Source organism: Poecilia reticulata, chromosome 12 (genome assembly GCF_904066995.2).
Source record: "Poecilia reticulata chromosome 12, P_reticulata-male-v2, whole genome shotgun sequence".
In the NCBI taxonomy this organism is placed as follows: domain Eukaryota; kingdom Metazoa; phylum Chordata; class Actinopteri; order Cyprinodontiformes; family Poeciliidae; genus Poecilia; species Poecilia reticulata.
Genome location: NC_088841.1, coordinates 10,907,562 through 10,935,151, shown reverse-complemented (window position 1 = coordinate 10,935,151; position 27,590 = coordinate 10,907,562). Strand labels below are relative to the sequence as shown.

At 38.4% G+C, this 27,590-nt stretch overlaps 1 protein-coding gene across 2 annotated transcripts in view; it reads left to right on the top strand.

Moving 5' to 3' along the window:
• Nucleotides 1–26,470, top strand: part of csgalnact1a (chondroitin sulfate N-acetylgalactosaminyltransferase 1a) — a 40,804-nt gene extending 14,334 nt beyond the window's left edge. The window contains exons 3-9 of one of the 2 annotated variants that reach the window (XM_008423763.2): nucleotides 4,387–4,603; nucleotides 8,686–8,787; nucleotides 16,273–16,451; nucleotides 17,453–17,547; nucleotides 17,687–17,768; nucleotides 20,408–20,731; nucleotides 20,844–26,470. In XM_008423763.2, coding sequence (XP_008421985.1) covers nucleotides 4,387–4,603; nucleotides 8,686–8,787; nucleotides 16,273–16,451; nucleotides 17,453–17,547; nucleotides 17,687–17,768; nucleotides 20,408–20,694 — 962 coding nt within the window. In that variant the 3' untranslated portion in view covers nucleotides 20,695–20,731; nucleotides 20,844–26,470. Of the gene's footprint in view, nucleotides 1–4,386; nucleotides 4,604–8,685; nucleotides 8,788–16,272; nucleotides 16,452–17,452; nucleotides 17,548–17,686; nucleotides 17,769–20,407 lie in introns of both variants that reach the window. The other variant, XM_008423762.2, reaches the window with a different exon arrangement.
• The last annotated feature ends 1,120 nt before the right edge of the window (nucleotides 26,471–27,590 follow it).

Genomic DNA, 27,590 nt, shown 5'->3' with positions numbered 1-27,590 from the left:
GCGTGTGTGTGTGTGTGCGTGTATGTGTACAAAAACAAAAACGTCCTTGTGAAAACTCGGCAGCATGAATGGAGACACGTCAGAGGAAGTAGGGGGTCTTTCAACATGCCCGGGGGTAGATTGGCATTCACTTTGTAAGAATATGGCCAGGGTGCCTCAAAACGAGCTGAGCAATAGGAGTTGAATACATCCAGTCCATCCTGAGTGCCCACACACGCATTCAAGTGGACATCTGCATCTGTTTGAGATCAGATAACTCAGGAAGCATCTTGGCACAAGAGCTCTCCTTTTTTTTTCTACCTTTTTGTCCCTCTAACTGGCACTGCATATTCCTGGAAGGTCGTAAATCTGAGTGTGTTTGTGCAGAAGTGCTGCCAGGATATCCCCTTAGTTTGCGCAGCTCAGCTCAGATCAAAACCGCAGGAAATAAGCACAGCTGCTCTTCATTCAAACTGGAAGTGTGCGACTGCGCGTGTTCGCGTGTGTGCGTGTGTGTGCCTGCGAGCAGTCAGTGTTATACAGCCATGACTTGAGCATAACAGGATTCTATTTTAAAACAAGTTTATTAGAAATTAGACCTCTTAAACTATTTACCATGTTATATTTGCAATTACCACCATTAGTGAGAATATTAAAGATGTAGCATTCTTGCCTGTAAAAACCAGTCCCATTAATGTATTTCATGTAGAATTAGTACACTCTTCTCTTAACTTTGACTAGCAAAAGACTGATTAAATTAAATTAAGTTAAATTTATTTAGTTTCCCTTTGGGATCAAAAAAGTATTTTTGAATTTGAATTACCTGCATCAAGGTATATTAAGGTACATTTTTCATTAGATGCTCTCTAGAACATGCTATTGGAGTTTTATGCATTGCAATGTAGGGCTACATATGGGTATGCAAGGGGATTCAAATAGTTTTTTTGAAGTTGACCAGTCATAGACTTGAATATTAATTTCTCTCTGAAGAAACATGTTGGTAAATTTAAACAATAATAAAAAAAAGACTTACGTTTGCTAACAGGATCATCAACTATGGGATTATAACAGTAGCTGAAAGAAGATAAATACGATTTTCTCTCATTTCATATTGCAAATGAAAACATCAGCTGTCATGATGACATACTCAAAACGTGTGTGGATAATTGTGGTCACTGAAAGGAATAATTGTTTTGTATTTTTTAAAGCAACTCTGTTAAGCTTATTATTGTTCCACAATCACAACAAATGTTATAGTAAGGCACTATACAGAATAAATAGACTGAGTTTATACACAGAAATATATAACCAATTCAATCCAGATAAAGACATGTTTAACGTCGATTCAACCACGTTGCACATGTTTAATATTTTTACTCAAGGTTATCATTCTAAAAAGAATCTCATGTCTAATCGATGCCAAACTCTGAGGTTTTCCATAAGTGCAAACACTTCCTAATCCAAGGAAAGGACATGTTTAGCTTCTCGTTATCTGCTGATGTCCAACTTTCAGTTTTTAGAAGCTTCTTTCACTTTTGGTACTCCTTCCTCATTTTATAATTTTAACTCCTGAAAGATGCTAACTTCAGTAACTTCCACACTGAAGTTCTTTTGTTGTCAGCACAACCTGGTCGAACTGTGCTTACCGATCAGAAAGGCCAAGGATGAGCACAAAGTAATCTCACTCCAGTCATCACTGGATTTCTTTGCGCATATACCGTATTTTCCTAAAAACCTTCAATTTCCTTAAAAGCCGACAGTGCGCCTTATAATCCTGTGCGTCTTATTTATGGACCAATATTGAGCCACAACAGGTCTAGCAACTACGGTAAGCAGCCGCCGACTTCATTTTCGCCCGTAGAAGAAGAAGCGCGCTGTGCATGCTGGGATAGTTGTCAGAATGCTGGTTTGTTAATAAAGTTTGACTGACCTATCTACCTACCGACCTGATAATCAGGTCGTCTGCAGCTCATGTAGCACCACGTTATTCACGAACATGCTGTGCGCGAACGGAGAAGGGTGACCATCGTCCGGCCACGCCTTGGTCCAGTCGCGGAAGGCTCTCCTCGCCGACCGGAGTCGGACTGTCTTGTTGACATTCTTTATGTCAACAAAGTGGCTTTAGATATTCATCCGGGGTGCTTCGACTAGGGTTACCAAGGTACCAGCCCCTATACATTTAAAGCCTGGGGGGCTGGGAGGGGGAAGAGAGACAGAGACTGCGGCGGCAGCGTGTCAGGTGGTCTGTGTTACCCAGAAAGCAGTTGGGCACAATATCGCAACACCAACACCGTGAGTGAAACAATGACTGGGGCAGCCGACTATATAAAGTACTTGGGGACCACTACTTTATTATTACACATCCACATTTGTAGAGTATGGAACAAGTCGCCTACCGTATAGGTTCAATACGGGACGGGTGGCAACCCTAACCGTAGCGTCTATTCTACGCGCCTTATATATGAAAAAAAGTTTTAAAATTGGCCATTCATTGAAGGGTACGCCTTATAATCCGGTGCGCCTTATAGTGCGGAAAATACGGTACTCCAGAATGTATCTGTGTGCGTTTTCAGAATAGCTCCCATGTTGTCTGGAGAGTTGGACCACGCTGCCTGCTTCTTGTGACTTGGCAGTTCTCTGCTAGACATATTTTAATTCTCCCTAATGCCCATCAATTGCATTACATCTTGAAGAAGCAGTTCTTATCTAAATTGAAGCCAGCCAAGATGAAGAGACTGGCATCAGCACTTTTCCAGTGATTTAAAGCTGCATTAACAAACCAGTGACTGGAAGCTAAACACGAGCAATAAAGGTTTGCAAAATGAGCCATCCAGCCACTAAGGCCTCCAAAAGAGACAGAAAATTGCTCTGAGACAGAAGACAGGAAGTGAAGGCTTTTACCCTAAATTGTTCAGCAAATGCACTAAACGAAAGCTCATCATGTCCCTCTGGGAAACGAGGCCCCCCGATCACAGGAAGCTCGCCAATTTAGCACCATTTAATTCAGGCTGCTATCAGCGCTGTCTATCTTTGCCCATAGAAACCCCTCTATTGTACTGCTCCTCATATCCATCATCCTCAAATAGTCCATCTTTTCTGTCATCTTCTCTTTTCAGCCCTACTTCCTATCTTATTCACTTCTGTCTGGCCCCACTTCCCATTTTTTCTTTATTAGGTTTTGCTTTTCTCTCTTTGCTAAGTGATCTCATCAGGTCTGCTGACAAGTAAAAATCTTTGTAAAGGCAGAAAAATTGGAAAGCAGCTGACGTAACGCCTGTAACAAGAATGTTAGTGCAGATTACAAAAATAGCCTCTCTGTCTGAAAGTGCCTCTGTGTTGCATGTTGTGGCTCTTTGCCCAAAAACAGCAGAGTGACTGGACAACATCTCATGTGTCCTCATTAGATTTGTATGTTTGAAAAAAAACATAAAACTGTGTGGGGCTGCACAGAGCTGTTGCCTTGCAGCAAGAAGGTTCTGGGTTCGATTCCCGGCCCCGGTCCTTCTGCATGGAGTTTGCATGTTCTCCCTGTGCATGTGTGGGTTTTCTCCGGGTACTCCAGTTTCCTCCCACAGTCCAAAAACATGACTTTTAGGTTAATTGGCCTCTCCAAATTGTCCCTAGGTGTGAGTGTGTGTGTGTATGGTTGTTTGTCCTGTGTCTCTGTGTTGCCCTGCGACAGACTGGCGACCTGTCCAGGATGAACCCCGCCTCTCGCCCGGAACGTTAGCTGGAGATAGACACCAGCAATCCTCCTGACCCCATTAAGGGACAAGGGTGTAAAGAAGATGGATGGAAAAAAAATGTCACAGCATGAAACAGAATTTATTCATAAAAAAAACAAAAAACTGCATTGTTACCATCTTTAAATTAAGCAGGGCATAAAATACAATGGTGCTTTTGCTCAATTTTTTCTTCGTTGTGATAATTATTTTTGACAAATTATACATACAGGAAACCTGTGCATTCCTCCTTAAATGGTGTCACATTTGAAAGGAAATACATTTGTGGTCAGAGCAGCAGCGTTAAATAGATGAATTAACACCTACAGAAAGTTTAAAAAAAAAAAAAAACTTGCCAAATCCTGTCTGACGAATTCCAAACAACTTTTGTTTGAGGTGACTAAATGCATTTTAAATATGTTTAAAATCTTTTTTTTTTCTTCTCTAGGTTGAACCTTAACAAGCAAGACCTCAGTTTTTTCTGTTTTATCCCATTTTATCCAGAACTTGTTGTAAGATTACTATTTTAGTCAAAGGATTCATATTTTGGAGAAATGTGCCATTTTTTATTGTTGAAAATAAGATAAATAACTGATATAAGTGCTTTTTATGTTCCTTTAATTTGTACACTAACATTATCGCATTTTATGCATGTTTGGTCATAAGTTCATCTCTTCTCCATTAGGTATCAGTCGTACAGAGCGGGACAAAGGGACGCTGTACGAGCTGACCTTCAGAGGGGAATCGAGTCACGAATTCAGACGTCTGGTCCTCTTCCGACCCTTCGGACCTCTGATGAAGGTCAAAAATGAAAGGATGGACACAACCAATATCATGATTAACATCATTGTCCCTCTCTCAAGACGAGCCGATAAGTTCAAACAGTTCATGCACAACTTCAGGTACGCAGACGTTTTTTATACTGAATTCTTGTCATTAGTGCTTTATATAGCAGCCACTGAAACACCGTGAATTATTCACGAGTTCTCACACCTACTCTAACAAGGAAAATGTGATAAAGTACACAAACTGTGACGCTTACTGAAGAGTCAACAGCCTTTTTTCTGCTTTTTGAAGAAATGCCTTTTTAACATTTGAATTTAAACCTGGGGTTGTATCATGGAAAATCTATTTGGCGTGAATGTAAAGGAAGCTGTTGCAGTAAAAAAAAAAAATCAGTTAAATTTTTGTTAGAAAGCTTTCTTCAAAATCTACCAAGTTTTCACTAGGAAACTTTTGTAGCCTTAAAAAATTACATTTAACTTGCGTCGCAAAGTGCTTCAAATCTAATCAATAACAGATCTTGTGTTGTATGCATATGACAACGTGTTTGATGAAATATGCAGGCAGTAAGCAACAGTGAACGAATAAGCTAACCAACAGTGAAACATGCTTGCAGCCCACTACAGCCAGTCGAGGATACGTCGCCCTTAATGTCTGTGATTTATTGTGCTGCTGCTGCTACTTATCACGCTGCTTTTTACATGGTAAATCCTGCTTAGTTGAGTCGTTGCAACCCATTAAAATGCCCCCCTGGGAAGACCCGCGGTGGCTGATATACAACATGGCAAAAATGTACTTACTTAAAAGACGTGGAGTTGCTGAGCAAACACGTTCTGCTCATAAAAGTGCAGTGAGGAAAGCAGCGTGTGTCACAACATGTGTGAATGTTTAGTAGAAACTTTTTTTTTTATTATTATCAAAAGGGTATTTGTTCACAGACTGGGAGAAAATGCTTCTTTTCCACCAAAAGTCAGAAAGACAAGTTGGATATATTTTGCCACTCATTTCAGAAGTGAAACTCTAATATTATATGGATCCATTGTTCACTCTTCAATTCATCCATTTTGTAAGCTTGTAAGTACAAAGGCGCATTAGTATTTGGAATCTAATCTTTGTATCCCTGACGATAAAAAATGTACCATCAGAGGCCTGCAAAAATAGATCAAATATTCACATGAAAAAGGAGGAGCTGTCAAACACCAGCCAATACATTAGCAATAAAACGTCGTGATTCCTGTGGGGGTTTATGATAATTTATTTTCTACACATGCTTTTGGGGGAATTCTTGCGAGCACACCTGCATGCCTGTATGCAAGCAAAATAATCTGCAGCATGATGTGTGTTATGTTTAACATATCTCCATCAAATTCCTGCAGGCATCTCCACCCAGTTTTGTTTGGCTTGCATGGATGTTTCCTTTGTGAAAACCAGGAGAGAATCTAAGATGTGGCTTTTTGTAAAAAATATAATTTCTTTTCCCCTGCAATTTCAATTGCTCTTTAAGAAGAACCGAAGTTAACAGAATATCTATTTTAGCCTTTGCGCTAATACTATATATGTATTTTATTTTTTTTATTTGAAGCATAAGCAGCTTATAATTATGTGTGGGAAAGGGACTGCTGTAACACAGGATTTTGTTGAATCTCATTTGAATGTATGTGGTTCAAAATTTTAAATACTTTGACCGATGAGCCTGGAATGAAATCTTAGCAGTAGAAACACAAATGTACCATTTTCATTACTCTAGTGCTCTGCTGTCAAGAGCACCTCAGAAGCAGCTTGCCGTCACGCCTGGACTCAATCATTGCATGCTGAGAATTCAATTCTTTAAAACAAAGTTTGTAATTTGTATCAGCTTTGTATGTTGTGAACAAAAACATAAGCATTCCTAGTTTTCCCCAAGACATTACAAAAATCTTTTCTCATTTTCTTGTGACCTGGGTACATCATTGCTGCCTTATTTGGTATGGATTTTTGAGTGATCAAGGGTTTTTTTCATCTGAGTCTTAAAAAAATCATCCAAATCATCCAAATTCTTATTGTGTCTCTAACCACAGGGCTTTAGTGTATTTAGATACATTTTGTTGTTTAGTTTCAGTACTGGAAGCAGACTTCCTGTTGCTACACCAAAGTAACACCCGCCATGTTAAGCAATGACTTGTCTTTTATCATGAGTATATGATTGATAGTTGAAATGTTACTACAGAAACCACTCCATCCTAAAATTAAAGCTCTACTTTAAAGACACGACAACTGATTATAAACACAAATTTCTCAAGTTTCCATGCAGTACTTCACTTTCTTGCTTCCAGCATGAACCGGTCCCTCTGTTCTTATATTGTCTCCTTTTCTGAATTTCATAAATGTTGGCCAACTACCTTAAAGGTCCATTATTGCTGCCAAATGTGTGTCAATCTGTATATTAATCTGCTCCTCAAAACACTTTTTGCAACATCCCCTTGGGTAGCAAGAAGAGTTTGCTCCAAAAAGAGAAAGCAATACTTGGTGTCATTAAGCTCCATTCCTTTATAAATTTGATGGATCTTGAGTTTACACAAACTGCACAATTTCACAATGCTGTCCAACTTGCAATATTTATTAAATTCATTTTGAATCTCCTCAAATTTCTCAGTTAATCACCTATGTGTATACAGTTGCATTTATTTTCACAACGCATATATTTACATTTGTATACAGACAGCCTTTATGCATCAAGTTTCCATGTAGATCAGATTCCAAGCTGCTGCTTTCAGCAAACGGACGGCATTCAACTCCCTGCGTTAGTAGAATCGGCTGCTTTAATCTTGGGAGTGCCACTGTAGATTTATTTTTGGAGTTATACAATACAGTGGATATTCCTTCCCCACTTTCAGCAGCAGGAACAACCAGCCATATATATATATATATATATATATATATATATATATATATATATATATATCTGAAAAAAGATTGCTTAATATGCCTGAGAAGATGTTAAATGTTGCATCAAAAGTGCTCAGATGGCAGAGCCGTTCCCTCTGCTCGTGTGTTGAGCATTAACTGTGGTTGAGCTGAAATAATGGCTGCCTGCATGTCGTTCATCACGTTAAACAGGAGCATGAGAGGCTGGTTTTGCATCTCTGTGCACAGATTAAATGTAAAAGTGCAAAAACCTTTACATAATAGATACGTGGATGGGTCGTTGAACATATGTGGGCGGCTTGGTCACGCTTCGACACATTTTGTGGAAACGGCAATCTCATCTGGCTTCGTCCATTTATTACTTTGTTGTTTCTTTTGAGTCTGCATTGCTTATGCATAATAAATCAATACGTGAGATTATCCACTTTTTATTTGATCTCTTCCTACAAACTGCCGTTGACATCATTTTGTCTGAAGTTAGGCATGAGATTCCCACGGTATGATAAACTTTGGTAAAACCACCATTTGGATTTTACTCAAATATGAAAAAAGAATTTCAAAAACATGGATCTAATGTGAAGAGAAGCACAAAAAAAATCTACAATTATTCCTAATGCAGCTGAAGCGGCGTATTGGTTGCACAGAATGATTGTGATGCATTCAAAAGTAATTTTTCAAGTTTACTAAGCAGATTGTTTTGGCTTTTTGCTTCTCTCAGTCTAAAATGTCTATAGTACTCTGTTATTGACTGGTTAATTAATCTCACTATCCTCACAGTTGGCTTTTTAACAGCTTGCCGTTCGCCAACTGCTGTTTTAAAATGCCGTCATCGTAAAAGAAGCGATGAGTGATGCTTCTTCAGTTTCCACATCAGAAATGTTGGTGTTTTTTTTTTTTTTGTGAGCAAGCAGCTGAACTTTGTATCTAATTTGAGAAAGTAAAGGTGTAGCAGCCAGCTGACTGGCAGTGTGCAGCAGCAGGCAAGAGAGGGGCAGAGTTATGTTACTTTAACTATGTGCAGCCTGAGAATATTCTAGTGTCTAGTCAGAATTGTCCTTTCCCTCATTAAGAATACTTTATTGTCTTAAATTGACATGCATAGATTTTTAAAAGTAGAGTCTCAGCCCAGTCCTGAAGCTCTTGTTCCTCTTCTTTTGTTCTGGCCATAGTGAAACTTTGAAGCCTCCTGTAAAAACTCTTATGTCACCTTGATTTTCTTTCTTCCTGTCAACCCCCTCGAGTCTCCGCTCAGTTTACATAAAGCTTTCATCCCTAACGTCCCATCCTTTGTGTGCAGGGAAGTCTGTGTGCGTCAGGATGGCCGGGTACATCTGACCGTGGTGTATTTTGGGAAAGAGCAGATGAGTGAAGTCCGGAGCACTCTGGAGAACACATCTAGGTGAGTCCGATCTGCAGCCAAGTTCAGCCTTTTGAATCACATACTGCACGAAACAAACAAAATAAACGCTACAAAAATATGCTTGTTTGTTTTTTGGCCACTTTTCCACACATAACCAGAATAATCTCCTCTGTAATCATTCTTCCTGTCATGACACACAAATGCAAAACATACACACTCCTCCTGGCTCTTCGTCCTGCCACAGCCACTCATGTATCTAATGAATAATGGAGCAGCGTGTCACCCGTACAGAAGAGCTGAAAAGCTTCCAGCCAACACTGATAATTTACAACATGCCTGCAATCATCCCTCACTCACTCAGCCCTTTTTGCACAGATTTCTACATACGCACACACATATGCATGCACAGTCACCACCTAGGGAGACAGTAGCTGTTGGCTGATCGGGAGTCAGGTCCACTGCGAGTTGAAGTGACGGATTCCCTGAGGGGTTTCTATGGTGATGCGGGCACAAAGGTTTGCGTGTGGCCTTGAAGCAGTCGGACCATCTCCAGCATTGCACAACGTCTCATTGTCTCGCTGTCGGCGATTTCTAAAACAGGCAGAGTTAAACTTTTAATAATGAGTAAAAAGAAAAACAAACTTGTGAAAAAAAAAAGGTTGAAATGAAGATGGGATCTCTGAAAGATGGTTTTGGATGAAATGGGATCCCACAGAGATTTAGGGTGCCTCTTAGAGTGTAGCAAAACGCATCAGGGTGTGATCTATCACAACTTGAAATTATAAAGCAGTATTAATTTGTGATTTAAAAATATATATATATATATATATATTTTATTTTATTTTTTTTATATATTATCTGTAGGAAAACAAACGTAACAACAAAACTTACAATCTGAATCAAACCTTTTTAGTGGTTTGAAAGAGTTACTGTTATTAATCCGACACGTCCCAAGTATTACCAAAGTTTAAAAAAAAGTTTTAACATATAATAAATAATGCAGTATTACCCCCCAGCTTTTCTCTGGAGTTGATGTTTGTTAATTAGCTCTTTAATATTTCTCACCCTGGTAGCAAGTCTACAGTTGTTTGTTACCAACATATTTGCTTTTATTTGTAAATAGTCACTTTAAGAGCAATTTGGATGGCGTCTCTTATAATCAAGCCTTGACTGCATGAATATCTCCCTAGTATAAAGTTTTCCAGAGGCTGGGTTCTTCTTTTTAATGAGAGGAAAATTGTGAAGGGGATTCCCTGCCTTTGGCGAGGATACAAAGGCTGCTGCATTTAGGGGGGAAATCAATTTTAAAAGAAGCAATTCGGAACGAATAACCTTCCCGTTTCTACATTTTTACCTTCACACAGAATTTTATTGAACTTTTGACATGGATAAATGAAACTATAGATGAACACATTTTATTTCCCAGGCATAATTTTCCCTGCAGCGATGTCTGCGTAATTAGAGACGGAGATCTGTTTCTGTAGATCACTTTTAACAGATTCAGCTCAGCTCCACTAACTGGCTTAGTTTGTTTCTTCTCACAAATAGCCTCAAGCAAGTTGATCTCCCTCCCCCCTTCCTAATGCAAGATCACAATGCAGTCACACTCTTTGCTTTCAATTAACACAGTTTACATTCTCGCTGTATATTATTTAGACGCATAGAAAACATTTTTGGTGAACCTGCAAGAAGGTCGGTTCTCACTTTTTAACCTTTTTCTGCCAGACACTTGGGATGCCTGTTAAAAATAGACTGAATCAGAAGCTGTACTTTCAAATATAAGGCTTTGAAATCCTGTACTTCAAAGCCTCAAACCCATTCACAGGGGGGGGTCCTGTGAGTTTATGAGCCCTTCGTGGCTCGGAATGGAGATATAAAACGATGCGAAACAAAGAGGGATAGCAGGAATGGTTGGAGAGGGAGGGAGACGGCGTGTGAAGAAGAGAGAAACACGAGTGATCTGATCTAACTGGATACCAGTCAGTCAATGCACATAAATAATGACTGTGTTGTGGACACAGAGTGGAGCGGATGGCTGCAGGGGAAAAAAACTGAAAGAAACTCAGAAGATGAGATCAAAAGCAATGCTAACATAGAGGAAAAAGGAAAAACCATTAAATCCCAAGGATAAAAAAAAGATAAAAACAAGGATTATGTAGAAAACTGAGAAAAAGATAAAAGAAAGCAGTTGCATGACATAGTGAATCATTTCATTTTGAAAAATTTCCATAATTTTTTTCTCTCCTTTTAATAACTCGCACCTTATCATTTGTGGTATTTCAGTCACTTCTCGGATGCCTCAAGTAAATCCTGTGAAAATCCCCCCAAGGACAAATTAACTTGGTCAGAAGTACAGGAAGGTTACGAATGGATTTAAAGACTCACAAATCGGAGCTGCACAGTTGTCATGTTCTTTCGCAGATCTTTCAGAGATCTGCGACTCACTGACTCAGCGTCATTAACTTGTGTAACCATTTTGCCCGAGGCCTCTGCCGGCTTGCGTTCACCCTCCCATTACACGTGTGGACTACTGATTATCTGGCTCACTAAAGTACCAGGTAGTTTTGTCTTTTATGCAACTGTTTAGAGAAACAAAAATCACTTGCCTTCATTCTACATACAAAGCAGATGGCTAAATCAACAATAAAGCATGAGTCATTTTGTTTCCAGGGTTGTGTGGGGTGGAACTCGTGAAGAATCATGCAAAATAAAAAGAAATTGTCAGAGTAAAATTCATCCTTCAGTTAGCTCACAACAAAAATATTAATAAAATGATTATTTGCATGGTTTCCTGTTTTGACCTTGCTAACTAACAGACAAAATATTCACAAATGAGAATGATTGAAATATTTTGGGCACACGCCGCCGAGCTTTTGGCTCCAGGACGGGGCCCTGGTCTCCCCAGTCTGGTCAAGGCTCACCTAAGAGTGTGATCAGCTGTTTATTTAAGTATTTAACTTTAAATACTCAAAGTATTTAAAGTTGTCTATCATGTCATGATAGACTTGTTTGCATGGACATGCAAGCCCTTTTTCACACTTGTAATGACTTCCTAATTTCCAGAACAGAACCAATTTAAATGTTACTCAAAGACAACATAAGTAAACACAAAATGTAGTTTTTAAATGAAGTTGTGTCTTAAGGGAGGGAAAAAAATCAAAACCTACATATCCCTGTGTGGAAAAAGTTACTGCTGCCTAAACATAGTAAGTGGCTGGGTCAACCTCAACAGTCACAACTGCAATGAAGTGTTTGGAATAACTTGCAATAAGTAGTTTCCAGCTGTGGAGGACTTGCAGAATTGTTGTAATTCAGCCACAAAGAGATTTTTTAATCATGAACATCCTTTTTAAGGTCATGTCACATAATCACATGAGGTCCAGAAGCAGCAAAATAACCTCAGACCATAACACCACCTCCATATGGTGCTACTTTTCTGTAAAACTGTTACTTTTACACCCGATATAACAGGACACACACCTTCTAAGGAGTTTAGCTTTTGTCTCATCAGTCATCAAAATGTGTTCTGCCCAGTCTCTCCTTTTTTATTTTTATGGTGAACGCATAACCACCATAAAGTGAATGCAGTGAATCCTGCATTCACTGAATCCTCAGTGAATGCAGGATTCACTGAGGCAAGTGAATCCTGCATTTCTTTAAATCTTGTTCTGGCCGGTTTGAACATCCCATAAAGCATTGTTCACTTCACTGACTGTTTTTTTTATTTTTTTTATAATTTCTAACTAAAGGAATAAGCAGAGCAGCATGCTTCAGTTCTTCATTTTGACTACAAGCCAAGCCATTTAATATGATGCTATAGTATTGATTGGAGAGACACTTGATGTATGAAAAGAAATGAGGACAATGCATTCAATAGCTATTGAATGATTTTTTCTTTTGTTTTGTTTTTTCAAACTCGAGCAAGATGATGGCACTGGGATTCCCATTTAAAAACCAATACCATTACCATTACTTTTACAGGAAGCAGGCTCAGTTGGCCTCAAACCAAAAGTGACGGGAGTAAACAGAAGTCACAGATTTGGGGCTTAGACCGAAGTCTGTTTCATCAACAAGCGTCACGCTTTGACTCAGCATCCTCCACCCTGTCCTTACCGAGTGTAGCTAACAGGATAAGACCTATAGCTGAGACGAACTGTGGGAGTTTTTTATCACAGACTTCTTACTGACATGGTTTCAGCTGAAACAGGGTGCAGACCATCTTATCTGCAGTAGTGAAAAGGAATCTGTTGGAACAAGCGGAGGGGTGTGGCAATGTGTGGGTGACAAAAGATCAAAATAATAAAAGCGACTATAAAAACGTGGATTTAAGTAGGGTTACGTTGACTTTTGCTGGCTGCGCCCTTTTTATTAGATTCTTTTCGCGTTTTGTTTGGGCAACATGCAAATTCAGTCAGTGATTTAATTTTAACAGGATTTCCCTACCAGTTTATGAAAAGGTAAACTAGCCAGTTCTTTCAACAAAAAAAAAACCTGGCTTTCAATGCCTACTACTGCAAATAACCCGGAATTTATCAGTATCATGTATCATTTACAGAAATGTAAATATGCACAAGAAACTATTAGCTTAGCTTGGCACACAGTGGGTCACGGGGGATTTGTCTGAAGTCCGCCCACTTGTACCTTTTTAAAGCTGTTTGTTTTATTTAATACATTCTTGAATTGTTGGCAAACTGAACTGTGGCGACAGCCTAAGTAATCATGAAACGGGTACATTTATGCAAACTAAATGAAATGGGTACATTGCTATGTTTATAAGCTTTCAATAGGTGAAAGGCCACAGGACAAAGCAGTAAATCAGGACAAAAATATTGTTTCACGAGTGACACTTTCTTTCCAATGTCTAGACAAAACACAGGAAATAGACAGTGGTGTGAGCTGAATGCAGCTTCTTTATTGTCCTCACTCTTGTCACGCTCACCCACAGACTAATTGTTCCATCTGTAAAATACTCCAAGCACAGAGGAAAAGGAACAACTTAAGTATGAGCAATTAAAAAATTAGGTTAAAGTGTATTTTTATTGAATGACACCTTAGTGACATACATCTTCTTTTCAGCAAATACACAAACGTCTAACGGATTTTATTTTGGCGATCGACACAAAGTAGTTCCTATTGGAAAGTGAATAGAAAGTTATAATATACGTGAGCTTTATATACTATATGTTTTATTTTACAAATACACCCAAGGTTTATTTGCCTTTAGAAGTCCGCTAAAGAGTTAATGCAGTCCACCTTTGTGTTATTTAATATCAGTAACTCTTCTGTGAAGGATCAAAAATTTGTTAGGGAAGGTGTGACTGAATAACTTCATGAAAACCAAGGTACACGGCAGAAAGGTCAGGGATAAAGTTACGGAAAATGCTAAAGCAGAGCTAGGTTATAAAATAATTTGCACTCTTATTATTAATAGGCACTCTTCAATTCCTCACCTGAAAATGGAAATACCAAGGCAAAACCCTAGACCTGCAATTATGTGGTTCACCACCTTAACTGTAAGGCAAAGTAAATCAATCATCAATCAAAAAAGAGGCCAAACTGCACGTTGTGCCTCTGGAGGAACTGCAGAGAGTTGCAGTTCGTCCAATGTTTGGGGGACGCTTTTCTTAACCAGGACCTGGAAAGCTGGTGAGTATTGATGAACAGAGAGGGATTACGAAAGGAAATTTGTTAGAGACTGCAGACGACTTGAGGCTGTGGTGGAGGTTCACCAGAAGGTAGGAGGATAACTTTAAAGATGCAGTCAGTCATAATGGAGTGGGTTAGATTAAAGGTTTTCATGTCTTATAATGCCCCAGTTAGAGTCCAGGATTACTCTAGTTTAGAATTTGATACAAGTTTAAAATGCTCCATGTAGCAATTCCCTTCCACTTCACAGTTTATGCGTTTCTTTGTGTTCTCCTGCCACACAGAATCAGAATAAACCATCTTAAAGTTCGTGGATGCAATGTGGCTGAGGACAACGTTTGAATGCTATACCAAGGCACCGTAATGCTGACGAAATCCTTGCAGGTGCTCCTCTTAACAGTTTACGGGTTCGGTTGATCTCTCACTCACTTCCTGTCACATTAAAAGCCGAGACTGAATCAACACACGAATGCAGCTGGAGTCGTGTTAAAGTCGTTCAAAACAAGCAAAGTCATTGTTCTGCAGTTTGCCATCTGTGGACAGTTTGGTGCCAGCTGCACACGGTCCTGCTCTCCTGGGACTCCGTGCAGACACTCGCTCTGTTTGGATTCATGTTGTGCTGACGGATATGGACTCTTGTTATCTGCGCTTCAGCCGACTGCACCTCACAGCACACACACCGACATGTAGTTACATGCGGACATCATGCGTCTTGGAAGTTTTAAGTCATCAGAAATCTTTGGAATGTGTAGACAGCTAAATATAAGTGGTAAGGTGCATCAGGGTTGGTATTTATCTATTTATTTTAGGTTGAGACATTCAGGATCAAAAGGTTTCACTGTCATATTTGTGGGAGAGGCAGAAAGGTTTGGAATGTGTCAAAGGTGTTTACGCATTAGTGCAAGAGGAAAACATTATGCTAATGCGCACCATTCATGGACTTAAAAACCCTTACGTAGCAGAGGGATGACACTCTGAGTGATCCAAACTACCTAAAGGAAAAATCTTTTTCCCTTCATTACAGTGAATTCCTCTAATGTAGCTGCTTTTTCCATGCGTTTTATTAGCCACTTGTATGAAAAATGATGTTTCCATCTGTGTGTTCTGCTTTAAATTTGGACACGTGAACCACTTTTTCCCTGTGAAAAAGATGAGGGGGCACGTGTGTGTGATCTGCTGTGTCTACGTGGGCGCACGCTGGAGTAAAGGATTAGTGACCAACAGTGTGAATTGTTCTGATCAAAGAAAAAGCCACAGCTGTGTGCATCTGGATCCAGCTGTTTCTACTTACTCGCGCCACAGCAACGAAAACCCACAGAGACAGACGGGCTCGTTTTCCTGCGGCCCGAATTCGTGACTCCTCTTCAGTCATCTAGATTCAAATCAGCACTGAAATCAACTTTTTGAGTCTACCAAGTCTAACAAATGTTTTCCACTTCAGGTCTTCAGGTTTTTTTTAACGATTTAATTATATTGCTCATCGGCGATGCATGTAAACGCTGTTGCACTTGAATAATATCTCCATGCTTCAGAGATGGGAGATAATGGCATTAATCAGCCACATACAGGAGAAAATCAACGCAGTCTGAGAAATTTGTCGAGAACAATTTTATCCATGCTTTTAAAATGCTTGCAAACAGAATTAATAAATACTTTACTGACACGAACAAAGACTGGTTTGTGTTCAGCTGCAGTTCCATCAAAAAGAGTTTCATCATATGACCAAATGTCGTCTTCTCTAATGACTCGCCTGGTGTGTGTGTGTGTGTGTGTGTGTGTGTGTGTGTGTGTGTGTGTGTGTGTGTGTGTGTGTGTGTGTGTGTGTGTGTGTGTGTGTGTGTGTGTGTGTGTGCGTGTGTGTGTGTGTGCGTTTTAAAGGGAGACTAGCTTCAAGAACTACACGCTGCTTCAGCTGGACGAGGAGTTTTCTCGGGGACGGGGCCTCGACGTCGGGGCCCGGGCGTGGAAGGGAGGCAACGTGCTGCTTTTCTTCTGCGATGTGGACATCTACTTCACCGCCGACTTCCTCAACACCTGCAGACTCAACACGCAGCCAGGTGATGTGCTGCATGAACTCTACGACAGAAAACAACCCAAAGTCTCTTCCACACTGAAAACATTACAGCTTTTACTTCTGGCTAATTGTAGCTTCACACAATAATCAGAAGCAGTGTGCGTCTGATTTTACAGATGATGTTTATTTCTGGCGTGAGGCTCCATTAACATTAACTAAGTGGAGAAAGTGAGTTGGTTCATTTTTAAATGGTTTTCTAACAGTAAAATGTGGCGGTATACATCGATAAAACCTGACAAAATAGAACAATCCAAGTGACCCACAGTATCATAGATCATCTACCATACTTCACAGTGAGCATGGGATCCTTTTTCACTTCTCAACCCTTTGTTTTTCGAAACTAAAAGTAAAAACAATTTGCCTGCTATTGCCTACACAGCTAAAAGTTGGCTAGACAGTAAATTCCCTTCATCTTTTCTATCAAATTTTTTTTTCTCTTGAATCTTTCGTTTTCATATCTCCAAACTTGAGAGGAATAGATCCTGGCTGCTTGTTGTGTGCAGCAGCACCCTGACAAATCTGGTAATTAACTTTCCACTGGCATTTCTTGTCACTGGCGTGTCGTTTTCCATGATAAGTGCTGCTGTTGGAGAAGAAACGAGGAGTTCAGAAATCCAGGAGGAGCCCAGAATAGAAGCACTTCACATTGTGCTGATACGGTTTCGGTGTAAGAACTCCCTCTGGGCCCGAATAGACATTTTAAAGACCGGAGAGGGAAACGAACTGCAGATATCTGAGGGGGAAAAAACAGCTTCGACTTTTAAATGTGTAATTGAGGTTAAATTAAAGTTCACACTGGCAATAAATGAATTAAGGGTACATGGTGTGAAATGTGATCAATCACCACATTTTCTCTATGCTTCAGTCTGAAATCTCGGTGGTGGTTCCATCCAGCGAAATAATTGTTGGGACTAATAAAACTCTGGCTGACTAAAGTATCATTAAGATCACCAGCAAATGTCAAACGCTGCTTTGTCCCTGCAGGTAAAAAGGTGTTCTACCCCGTGTTATTCAGCCAGTACAACCCTGCCCTCATTTATGGAAGTCCAGAGCACATCCCACCCGTGGAGCAACAACTGGTAACGCACAAATTACCCATACTTTCTCATTTTCCTGACTACTTGTGGAGAAGGTTTAGAAATACTTATCCTCTTATGCAGCTAAGTCTTCAAATCCTACTGTGCATGTTTCACAATACATTTGCAACTCTCCTTCTAGGTGATCAAGAAAGACACCGGCTTTTGGAGGGATTTCGGTTTTGGTATGACCTGCCAATACAGGTCTGACTTTATCAACATAGGTAAGGGTTACACAACAGAATTTACATAGCAGTCACACCACTTTTACAACAGCTTCGGGAATCCATAATCAGTTCCTCCTGAGGGCTGATTGTCTGAGTAGAGGCGTGACACTGCACAGTAAAAACGGCTTCATCAGACGCGGCAGTAATATCCTTGCTGTTGTCCTAATGGTGCCGCTGCAGAACGGACATGAGAAACAGCAGAGCACTAATGGCTCAGGATTGCATTACTATTCACGATACGGAGCTTTGGTTTTATTATATTATCCTGAACGGTAATTTAATAAAGCAGCAACAGTGTAGCTCAGAATCTTCCCATGTCCCGTCTGTCTGTCATGAAAAAGTGAGACTCGTATAACACATTGATTCATTACACACAGAGTGATAATTTAATTTAAATGACTACTGTTCACAGCTCATTAAAAATCAAAATCCAGTTTATTAAAAAAATGAAATATTGCATAGGACCAATAAGAAACTATTTTTTTAATAAAAATAACTAACACCCTACTCAAGAGTATAGCTATGTGCAGTATAGTACATGCATTCAGTATGTAGCTGGGGTTTGTGCTTAAAATGATAAAAAACACTTCTGGCGTCTCTAGTTCTGGAGTGATGTAACACAACCTAATTTACTCGTGACTAATGTCCTGGATAATTCTATGTGTTGAGGGTCTTTATGCACTTTACCTAGCTTCAGTGTGTGCCTTGATATTCTTCCTCAAATTCTTAAATAGGTTTGGCTTCACAAGGTTCTCTTTGTGCACTTTTTTTTTTTTACCAAAATATTTTCCTTTCACTCAACTTTCCATCCATATGCCTTTTGTGCCTTACCCTCCTTGTGAGGGAAAGCCATGTATTTCTGCTGGAATGTCGTCTAGCTATCAGTTGTCTCTGTAACTGTGTAAGGCAAAACATAAGCTTTCTGATTTGTCCTCTTTTTTTCTTTCTTTTTTTTACATTCAAGAAAAGTCTTAATAGGTTCAAAGTAATCTTTGAATTTTAAAATGAAAAGTTCACTTTTAAAATGAAATTACTGAAATAAATGAATTTTTAGTTTATATAGTGTTTTATAAAGTTACACCTATTTGTCAGTTTTAATTCCCTTTGATTTGAAATCTGTAATTTTGTGTTTTATTTTTAGGCAACAAATACACGTGCAAATAAACACAAACCGTAATATATGGATTTTGTTTAAACCGTTCCTAAAATGCCCTAATAAAGGAAAAAAAGATGGGCAGCTTTTGTACTTGCTTTTGTTTGCACATAGACTCCAGGACTAATTGTCAAAGGTTTAACTCGATCAATTTATCGTAGCCAAATGATTCATGCAGTGAGTAATGTGTGAAGACACATCCAGACTATGACCATCTAAAGTGCTTTAACAGAAGGCTGCTCGGCCTCCTGTCTTAGTCATAGACATTTCCCCTCTCACTAAAACAGTCTGAGCTCTGTGAAAACACTTACTTTTAGCTACAGAAGACAAAACCTCACTCTTACTCTGCAAATAAAAATAGATATATAACAAAAGACCCTCACCTTGGCATTTTAATTGTGAACTCATGAAACCTGTATTTAGATTCAGCCCAAAAACTGTGAAAGTTATGCAAATCATCGCTAGAGAGCTCTTCCTTAAATTATATCTTGCTTCCTCTATTTTATTTATAAGGTTATCCAAACTTAGAACCATTATTATAAAGTCAGATCATGAATTACAGGCATAGTAAAACAAGTGTTCACTGCTTATCACGACTAATTTATGTATCTATAATCACATGTAATATTTGACCAGGTATTGAGGCGATTTATTTGATTGGAATGATTGAAATCTAACCTCATTGTCCAAGGAAAAAAATAATTCTCACCATATAATGATGGAGTTCTTATAATTTATAAATGGATTTGTAACCAACAGATTCTCTACAAAGTTATTTCTGATTTCTTTCCATCCTGTCTTAACACACAACTCTTTTGCAGAGATGGCTGCATTTCCTGATCAATTATTCATTTGTGTTTCGTTAGCAGCTGGTATCTATTTTCCCTCCTGAATCGTCTGGAAGCAGCAACGCTGTACTTAGCTTTTCGAACATGGCATTTTCATTTTCGGCTTACTTTTTGTCTGACACATGAGGGCAATCTAGGACTTGCTGTTTATTTGGCTTTGGAGGTTTTTGGTATATAAATAATATATTTTTAGAAAATGGTAAAGAACATGTCTTGTTTATATATCCAGACTTGTGAAAACCTGAATTTCAAAGAAGTACAGTGCGTTCTTTTTGCCTTCAGTTTAAATAAGACCATTGTAACAAAGTTATGTTTTGTGAACGCATTTTTAAAATTTAAAATAAAACAGAAAGATGGATGGATATATAACAACCAAAATAAAACGGAAGGGAGTAGTGAACCTTGCAGGAAGCAGCCTTCATCGTCCTAACTAACAAATCTCTCAATGAAAAACTGCAACCTCTTTTCCAATATATATATATATATATATATATATATATATATATATATATATTTTTTTTTTTTTTTTTTTTTTCTTCAGGAAGTGAATATGACACCTTAACTGTGAGCCATGCTGCAACATGTTTAGCATTACATACTGACGCATCTTCTCATGACCATGTCTGTTCTGCCAGGCGGTTTTGACATCGACATCAAAGGCTGGGGCGGTGAAGACGTCCACCTCTACAGAAAGTACCTCCACAGCAACCTCCTGGTTGTCCGGGCGCCGTCGCGCGGCCTCTTCCACCTGTGGCACGAGAAACACTGCGCCGACGAGCTGCCGCCAGACCAGTACCGAATGTGCATGCAGTCCAAGGCCATGAACGAGGCCTCGCACGGCCAGCTGGGAATGCTCTTCTTCAGGCATGAGATCGAAGCTCACCTCCGCAAGCAGAAGCTGCAAAACCCAAAGAAGACGTGACTCTGGATTGACAAAGGCTAGGCACTGCATCCAGCAGGTGAATCAGTGTCTTAGATTTGTGTAATTCTGAAATAAATTTTGGTAAAGTTGCCTAATTTGCTGTCCTTCTGTAAACCAAATACAAGACTCACTCTTTTATATCTGTACAGGAAACGCAAGGGAACAAGAAAGAGATGTTGTGGACTAAAAACTTAGAGAAAGAGTTTGGTTGAAAAATTGTATTTTGTATTTTCTCTCCATATGTAAAATGAGGTTTAGATACATCTGTACTTACTCCTATAAAAAAATACCACCAGCTTTTTTTTTTTTTTTTTTTTTGTCCGTTGAATTCATGTTCAACAAGCAAAGTTAATTGATCTCAACCACATGATGTTGTAAATCGGAGCAAAAAAGTAAAAAATATGCAGTTCCTGAAGTGTCAATCTTCTTCAATGAAGAGTTTAGATTTGATTTTACAAAAGTATGGATACATTTAATCAAAAGTGAGAAACATGCATTTATGGCTCCAGTGAGTAGTTTAAATGCTTTCATCATGGACTTTTAGCCTGATGATACAATGTGAAACTTCAAATTTGTTGCAAGTTTGAATTTATTGGGTATGTTATTTGATTCACAGAGTCAAAATTAGACACGCAGGCTAAAAAATAGACATGCACTTCTATAAATATTTGCATAAATGCCCATTTGCAAGTTTCACTTCAACCATATGCTTTTTTTAACAGGCTTTTGGCATCACTATTTTTTTTTTTACTTCAGAAATTGTGGAGATTAAACTGGCTCAGCTTTTAATCATAGTTCAAACCAGTTTTGATTTCTGGTTGGGACCATTGACTTGTTGGAACATGGAATCTTGTCCGAGTTTTGGGTGGGAGTTTAAGAATAAGGAGGTAGACACCTTTCACTGTTCTAGCCATACTTTATCAAATCACATTAGACTTTGGCAAAAAGTCTAATGTCACTTTAACCAAACAGTCCATCTTTGTTCCTTTTTGCATTTTGGTTTGTCCATGTGGGCAGCCGCACATTTCTATCAAGCTTGAAAGTCTTCCGTTTTAAACCGGGCTTGAACCTTGGTCACATGGTTGAATCTTGGATGTTATCGGATGTTCCAAGAGAACCGTGATCTAAAACGCACATCCAAAGCAAAATTTTGGATTGATAAAGCTGGCTACCGATAAGTCTCCGAAATTGCTGCAACCTTATTAAAACATAACCCAGAAAACTAATCAATTTAATTAAATTTCTGATAAGGAGAGGGTACAAATAGTTTTTTGTTGGTTACAAAACCCTATGGTTTTGCTGCAGCTTACAAAAGCACATTATCCAGATACTAGTGGAAGTGGTGTATGCATGTGTTTGAGTCTGTATGAAAATGTTTGACAATGTGTGGAGAAAATCCACAATACATTCAAATGTGCAGTTCCAGTTCTGGTTTTTAGTAACCATTGAAACTGTATACTTCATAGTTTCTCCATTCTGTAAAAAGAGCAGTTCAAATTAGAGGTGTGCCGATCGATCGGCCACCGATCATAATCGTCCGATTTCCGTGAAAAAGTGTGTGATCGGTGATCGCCGATCACGATCTCTTGTTGCCGATCACACAAACCGATCACCTGTATCTCATTTCGCAGCCTACCTGTGCAGCTGATCTCCTCTTTCCTTCACTCTGCGCAAACGCGCAGCAATAAATCCTAAGTGATGTCGTGTGGGACTATATCGCACTGAGTGATTGGGGAAGTTTGCGTGTTGCGGCAGAAAATTAAAGCACGTGGGTGAAGCACGCCAAACTGCATCAACACGAGTAATCTAATATGGCATAAAAACAATGCCATACTTGACGGAGTTTGGCTACATCGAGGCTCACTGCAGTAAAAAAGACATGAAGGATCAGATAGCAGGTAAAGCAGCGCACAGCTACAAACACTCACCCGGATTAGCATGACGGTCAGAAAGCTAAACAAATAACCTACAAAATTATTTAAGTCTTCGAGCTGCGATATGGTTCTGCTCTCGCTGTTGAACCGCTGCTACGCGCTACAGGTAGTAATATTTCACAGACGGAGCGCAGCTTCTGCTCCACCTGGTAGTGACTCTCACACCGAACCTCTGCTTAAAGCTGTAGCATCTAACTTAAAAAAATAAATTTTACATACGTATTAAAACTTTTGCTGTCCTAACATGAGACAGATAATCTCTAAAAAAATAATCAATCTCCTCCCTGCTCTGCATAATTACTCCGCTCAGTCAGAAACAGATACTCAGAACTAGCAGTAATCAGCTAGCCGCCATGCTATCAGGAGGTTTTCATTCAGTAACTCTGGATTGTTTGTTGTAATGGATCCTGTTTTTGCCTTTGAATGTTAAGTTTTATACTTGAATTTTTTGGCAATGTTGAGAGGTTTTATTTTGACTTTTTGCATTATTTAGCCTCTTCAGAGCCTTCGTATGTTTTCAGTCTGTTAAAGATAGTATTACCGATAGCAGTACAATTTGCACAATGCCTGTTTTGTTTTCTTCTTGGAAAAAGTTATTAAAAACAAGTTTTTGTCTAAATTAAGGTGAATTTATGGTACCTTTTTCCACATAATGTAACCGGTAGTGCTTATGATTAAAAAAATTATAATTATGTGATCGTATCGGTGATCGGTATCGGTGATTGGCCCTCATGGGTGATCGGAATCAGAATCGGCAGGAAAAAACCTGATCGGCACATCTCTAGTTCAAATGCTTCAATAAAAAAAACTCAAAAAGAATGTAATATATATGTCCATAATTGTACGTAAACTTCTGTACAAAATCCTATTAATGTCTGTGTGTATGAGTCATTTTAAGTTGTTTTTTTTAATTCAACTGTGAACCGTAATACATCTCAACTATGTGCCTTATGTAAATAATGTCAGATCCGTCTGTTTTTCATAATCAGTGAAAGTTTAACTTGCACCGAAGTTTTTTACGTGTAAACAGAGCCACCTACTGGTTTGAAAATGAATAACATGCTGTTGAGCAATCAGCGAAGGACTCTTTTAAAGTCTGTCTTGTAAAGTTTTACATAAATTATTCTTTCGGTTGCCCTTACTTCTGTATTTATAATTGTGTTCTGTAAATGTCAAGTCTTGGAATTTTTTATTTTATTTGTTGCCTGCTTGGACAGTATTACATTCAGCTCATTTTAGTCTTATTGGCGCCCCTGTTTTAAGATGTGGGGGCGGTGGGAACCCTGTAAATTTTTTTATTGGGGGAAAATTATATACTGAACATTTGGGGGAGATTCAAGCTTTAATTTGGGTATAATTATTGATGGGCACAATGATTCTGCATTTCTGTCAACGTTTTTTTGTTTTTTTAACAAGATTATTATTGCTTCCCCTATTGGCGCCCCTGCTACCTCGTATTTGCACAACCTCCTTTCTCACGATAGAAAAGCATTTTTCATGTAACATTTCACAAGGAAAACAGAGAGGAAGCTCTTGGACCATTCTTCTTTACGCAAGAGTCCTGGGTCCTTATGCCATCTTCTCGGTGAAATGAGGAGAGATAAGATTAAGGTCTGTGGACCGAGATAGCCATAAAAAGGGATTAATGGCTGACTGGAGCTTTTCCGTGTTGATTTGTCTGTGTGTTTTAGATCACTATCCTGCTCTACAATCTACTGTCAACCCAATTCATTTGTGTGCCAACATCACTGCATCATATCACCATGTCACCTTACATAAAAAACGTTCAACACACGTGCCCAACTCAAATTCAATGTTCTCCTCTCTTTCCTGTTTTGACAAGGGGATGAGAAAAAGGTACCTGTTTTACATCATCTATCCCAGGAAAACAGGAAATCTAAATGACTTTACTTAAAAAGTAAAATAAATTCTACATTTATTCTATGAACATTCTTTTAGGCTTGACAATAGCAGCTCCAGTGATGGTGCTGCTATTAATAATGCTAGAAGTTAGATCTTTTTTATTTTTTGTCATTATTATTTTTAATTTCATATAACTTTCATTGCACATCTTTACCATCAGTACCAATAGGCATGGATGTGAGTGTTGATGTTTTAACATCTGACAAAGAAACTCAGACCTTCTGTGTGTGTCACATAAATTAATTTGCAAACCTTTTACAGGAAAGTGTTTTAACGTTTGGTGAATTTATGTTGACGATGACTTAACAAGTCAGAGCAATTTATTTTTAATGTCGATCAAGTGGAGTTTTTTGTGCAATAGGGAAGTGCTAGTAAGCAATCATTTATTTATTTCAATGTATTTACCCTGAAAGATTTTTTTAGAATCCTTGTGCAGCACTTACTAAGGATCCAAAAACAAAATGACTGGCAGTCATTTACTTTTTTGCTGAAATACTTTTATTTTCGACAATTGTTAGGTTATTTTGTCAGACTGGTTTTGTAACTTTGCGTAAATAAGTTGAATAAACATATTTATGCATTGTGAAGGCTTTTTTTTAATACATGGCTGATGTGTATTTTTCCAAGGACAAAAATGTTTTACTGTTGGTCCTCTGCAAGTATGTAAAATAAAACCTGACTGATTCTGATTCTTTTTGCAAAAACATTTGACAACTTACGTTTTCAATGCAGTACTTCTGTCTTACCAAACGTCTTTGAATCTGATTTGTGAGAATAATTAAGCACCTTGGTGTTTTTCTCCTAAACAAAAAAGAAACTTGGTGGTCAGTCACTTTTGTGGATGCTATTCTGTCAGAAAAGAAAAATCATTTTTAAAGGAGTTAAAAAAACAAACAAAAGTTCTTTATTTTGAAATCTGCTGATTTGTCTCATTGTTTTAAATGGAAATGTCCTGCTTCTTCCAAGCTCCACCTTTTTGCATATAAGAAACTTGTAATTTTTATTTTACTTTTTAGAAGATTTTCACTTTTATTTTGCTCTTTAATTTAATGCATTGCATTGCTGCACCTTTACTTCCAAACCTCTAGATGGAGCCAATGAGCTAATGGTTGTTGTTGGTAGACAACTCCTCTTCCTGTTTAACATGCACAGAGTTCATGTAATGCTCATACGTTGGCTTGCTAAAAGATAAATTCTCATTACTTTAATTTTTTCACATTTATTGGAATTGAACAGTCAAACTTTCCTTAAACTGCTGCTCTAAACCTTTCTTTGTAACTCTGAATTTTAGGGTCACTGACTTGCTCAAAGGTGAACTTCTAACTGTCAATTTTTGTTAAACCTCAAACTATTTTTCTTAGGTGCTTTGTACTTGGCTCTATCCGGCTTCCAAATTTTGCTCCTGCAGATTTTTATGTTTGGGTCAAGACACAAATATCTCTCGTGTTTTAAACATATTTTAACACATTACTTTGTAGTATGGTATACTAAAGAACAATTTCATTTTTAAATGCATTTATTTGTTCATGTGAAGTAAATTTGAGGAGTTGATTTTTAGCGTAGCATTTCTGCAAGTCACTCTGACATGCTGGATATCATCTTACGGGCCAAATCCTGAGCTATTGTTGTTTTATTCATGCTTGGCTCACAAGTTGATATCCACTTCATTGTCACATTTGCCTTGTAACACATGTGCTATCCTGCTGGAAAATTATTGGACTGTGTGTGGTTTTTTTTTGCAACAACCTGCACCTGGGGAGTATTTTGGTCTGACTCTTTATTCTTTGGGCCAGCGGAAGATCTTTATGTTTGCGTATGTAAAAAAAGAGAACAAGCTTTGTATTCATAATGTTTAAATCATAACTGTCCTCTCTGTGAATAAACATCCAATTGTAACATCCCAGGAGATTAACCAAAAACAGTCATGACCTTTTTTTAATTCACTAATTTTAAAAAACAGTAGAAGACTGCTTTGATCTTTGGCCCCACTTTGAAGTACTGTTAACCTCTCTGACCAATTTAATCAATCTGTGCTTATCACATGTTTCCTTTCAATGAATCATAAGAATATGTGTCTTCTTGTTAGAGGTTAAACAAGCTTTAAACATAACAGCTTTTGTCTGGGGGAGAAAAACTTCTAATGGAGGATTAAAAAGAAGGTTTATGTCAACAAGTGTGGCATACTAAAAATAAAGGAGCATACATATGATGATGTGGCAAGCAAGAAAGACAATGCAACAAGGAGAAATTATAGAAAAAAACAAGCTTTCATTCAGGTGTTTCCAGTAAATATCAGTGTTCTACATATCCCAGTATAAAATCAAATGGACAACAAACTGCTTACTGGTAAGTGTGTTGACGATGTCAGAACTAGGCAAATGTTTCTGCAAGCATATAAAATCCCTGAAAAATGTTCTGTGGCCCAAAACGACTCACTTCGGCATATTTATTGTTCTCAGACATTAGTTTTGGAAGGTTTCTAGTCAGAAAATCAACAATATTGCCTTGGTTTAATAGGCTGCAGCTCACATCTAATTTAGTGAAGATGGTTAACATAAACTCATTTGATACAAGAACTTCTGATAGTTTATATCTTCATGAACCATTGGCACACGTAGTGTGTTTGTGAACTTGTTTGTTCGTTGTTATTGAGGTAATGAATAAAACTGAGATAAATAATTTTTGGCGTGTATTGCTAAGTGTGTAGGCTGTCATTCCCAGCTCTGAGCGCAGACAGACCCTGAAGCTATGTAAATATGTGATCACAGAAAAAAATTTTTTTATTGCTAACAGGGGCCTTAGGAGCACACTGCCTCTCTTATCATTGAAAAATGCAATAAAGGGGTTTTGGCTTAGAACCATAATGAGGATTGGCAAAAAAAGTCAAATGAGGTAGATTTAATGGTCGTAACATTTGAAAAAAGGTATTTAGCATTACTGTGTTGTTAATGTGCTTTTTTTTTGTTTGTTTGTTTGTTTGTTTGTTAATGGGACACTACATATGATTATGCATATATAAAAACGCAAAGAGAGTTACTG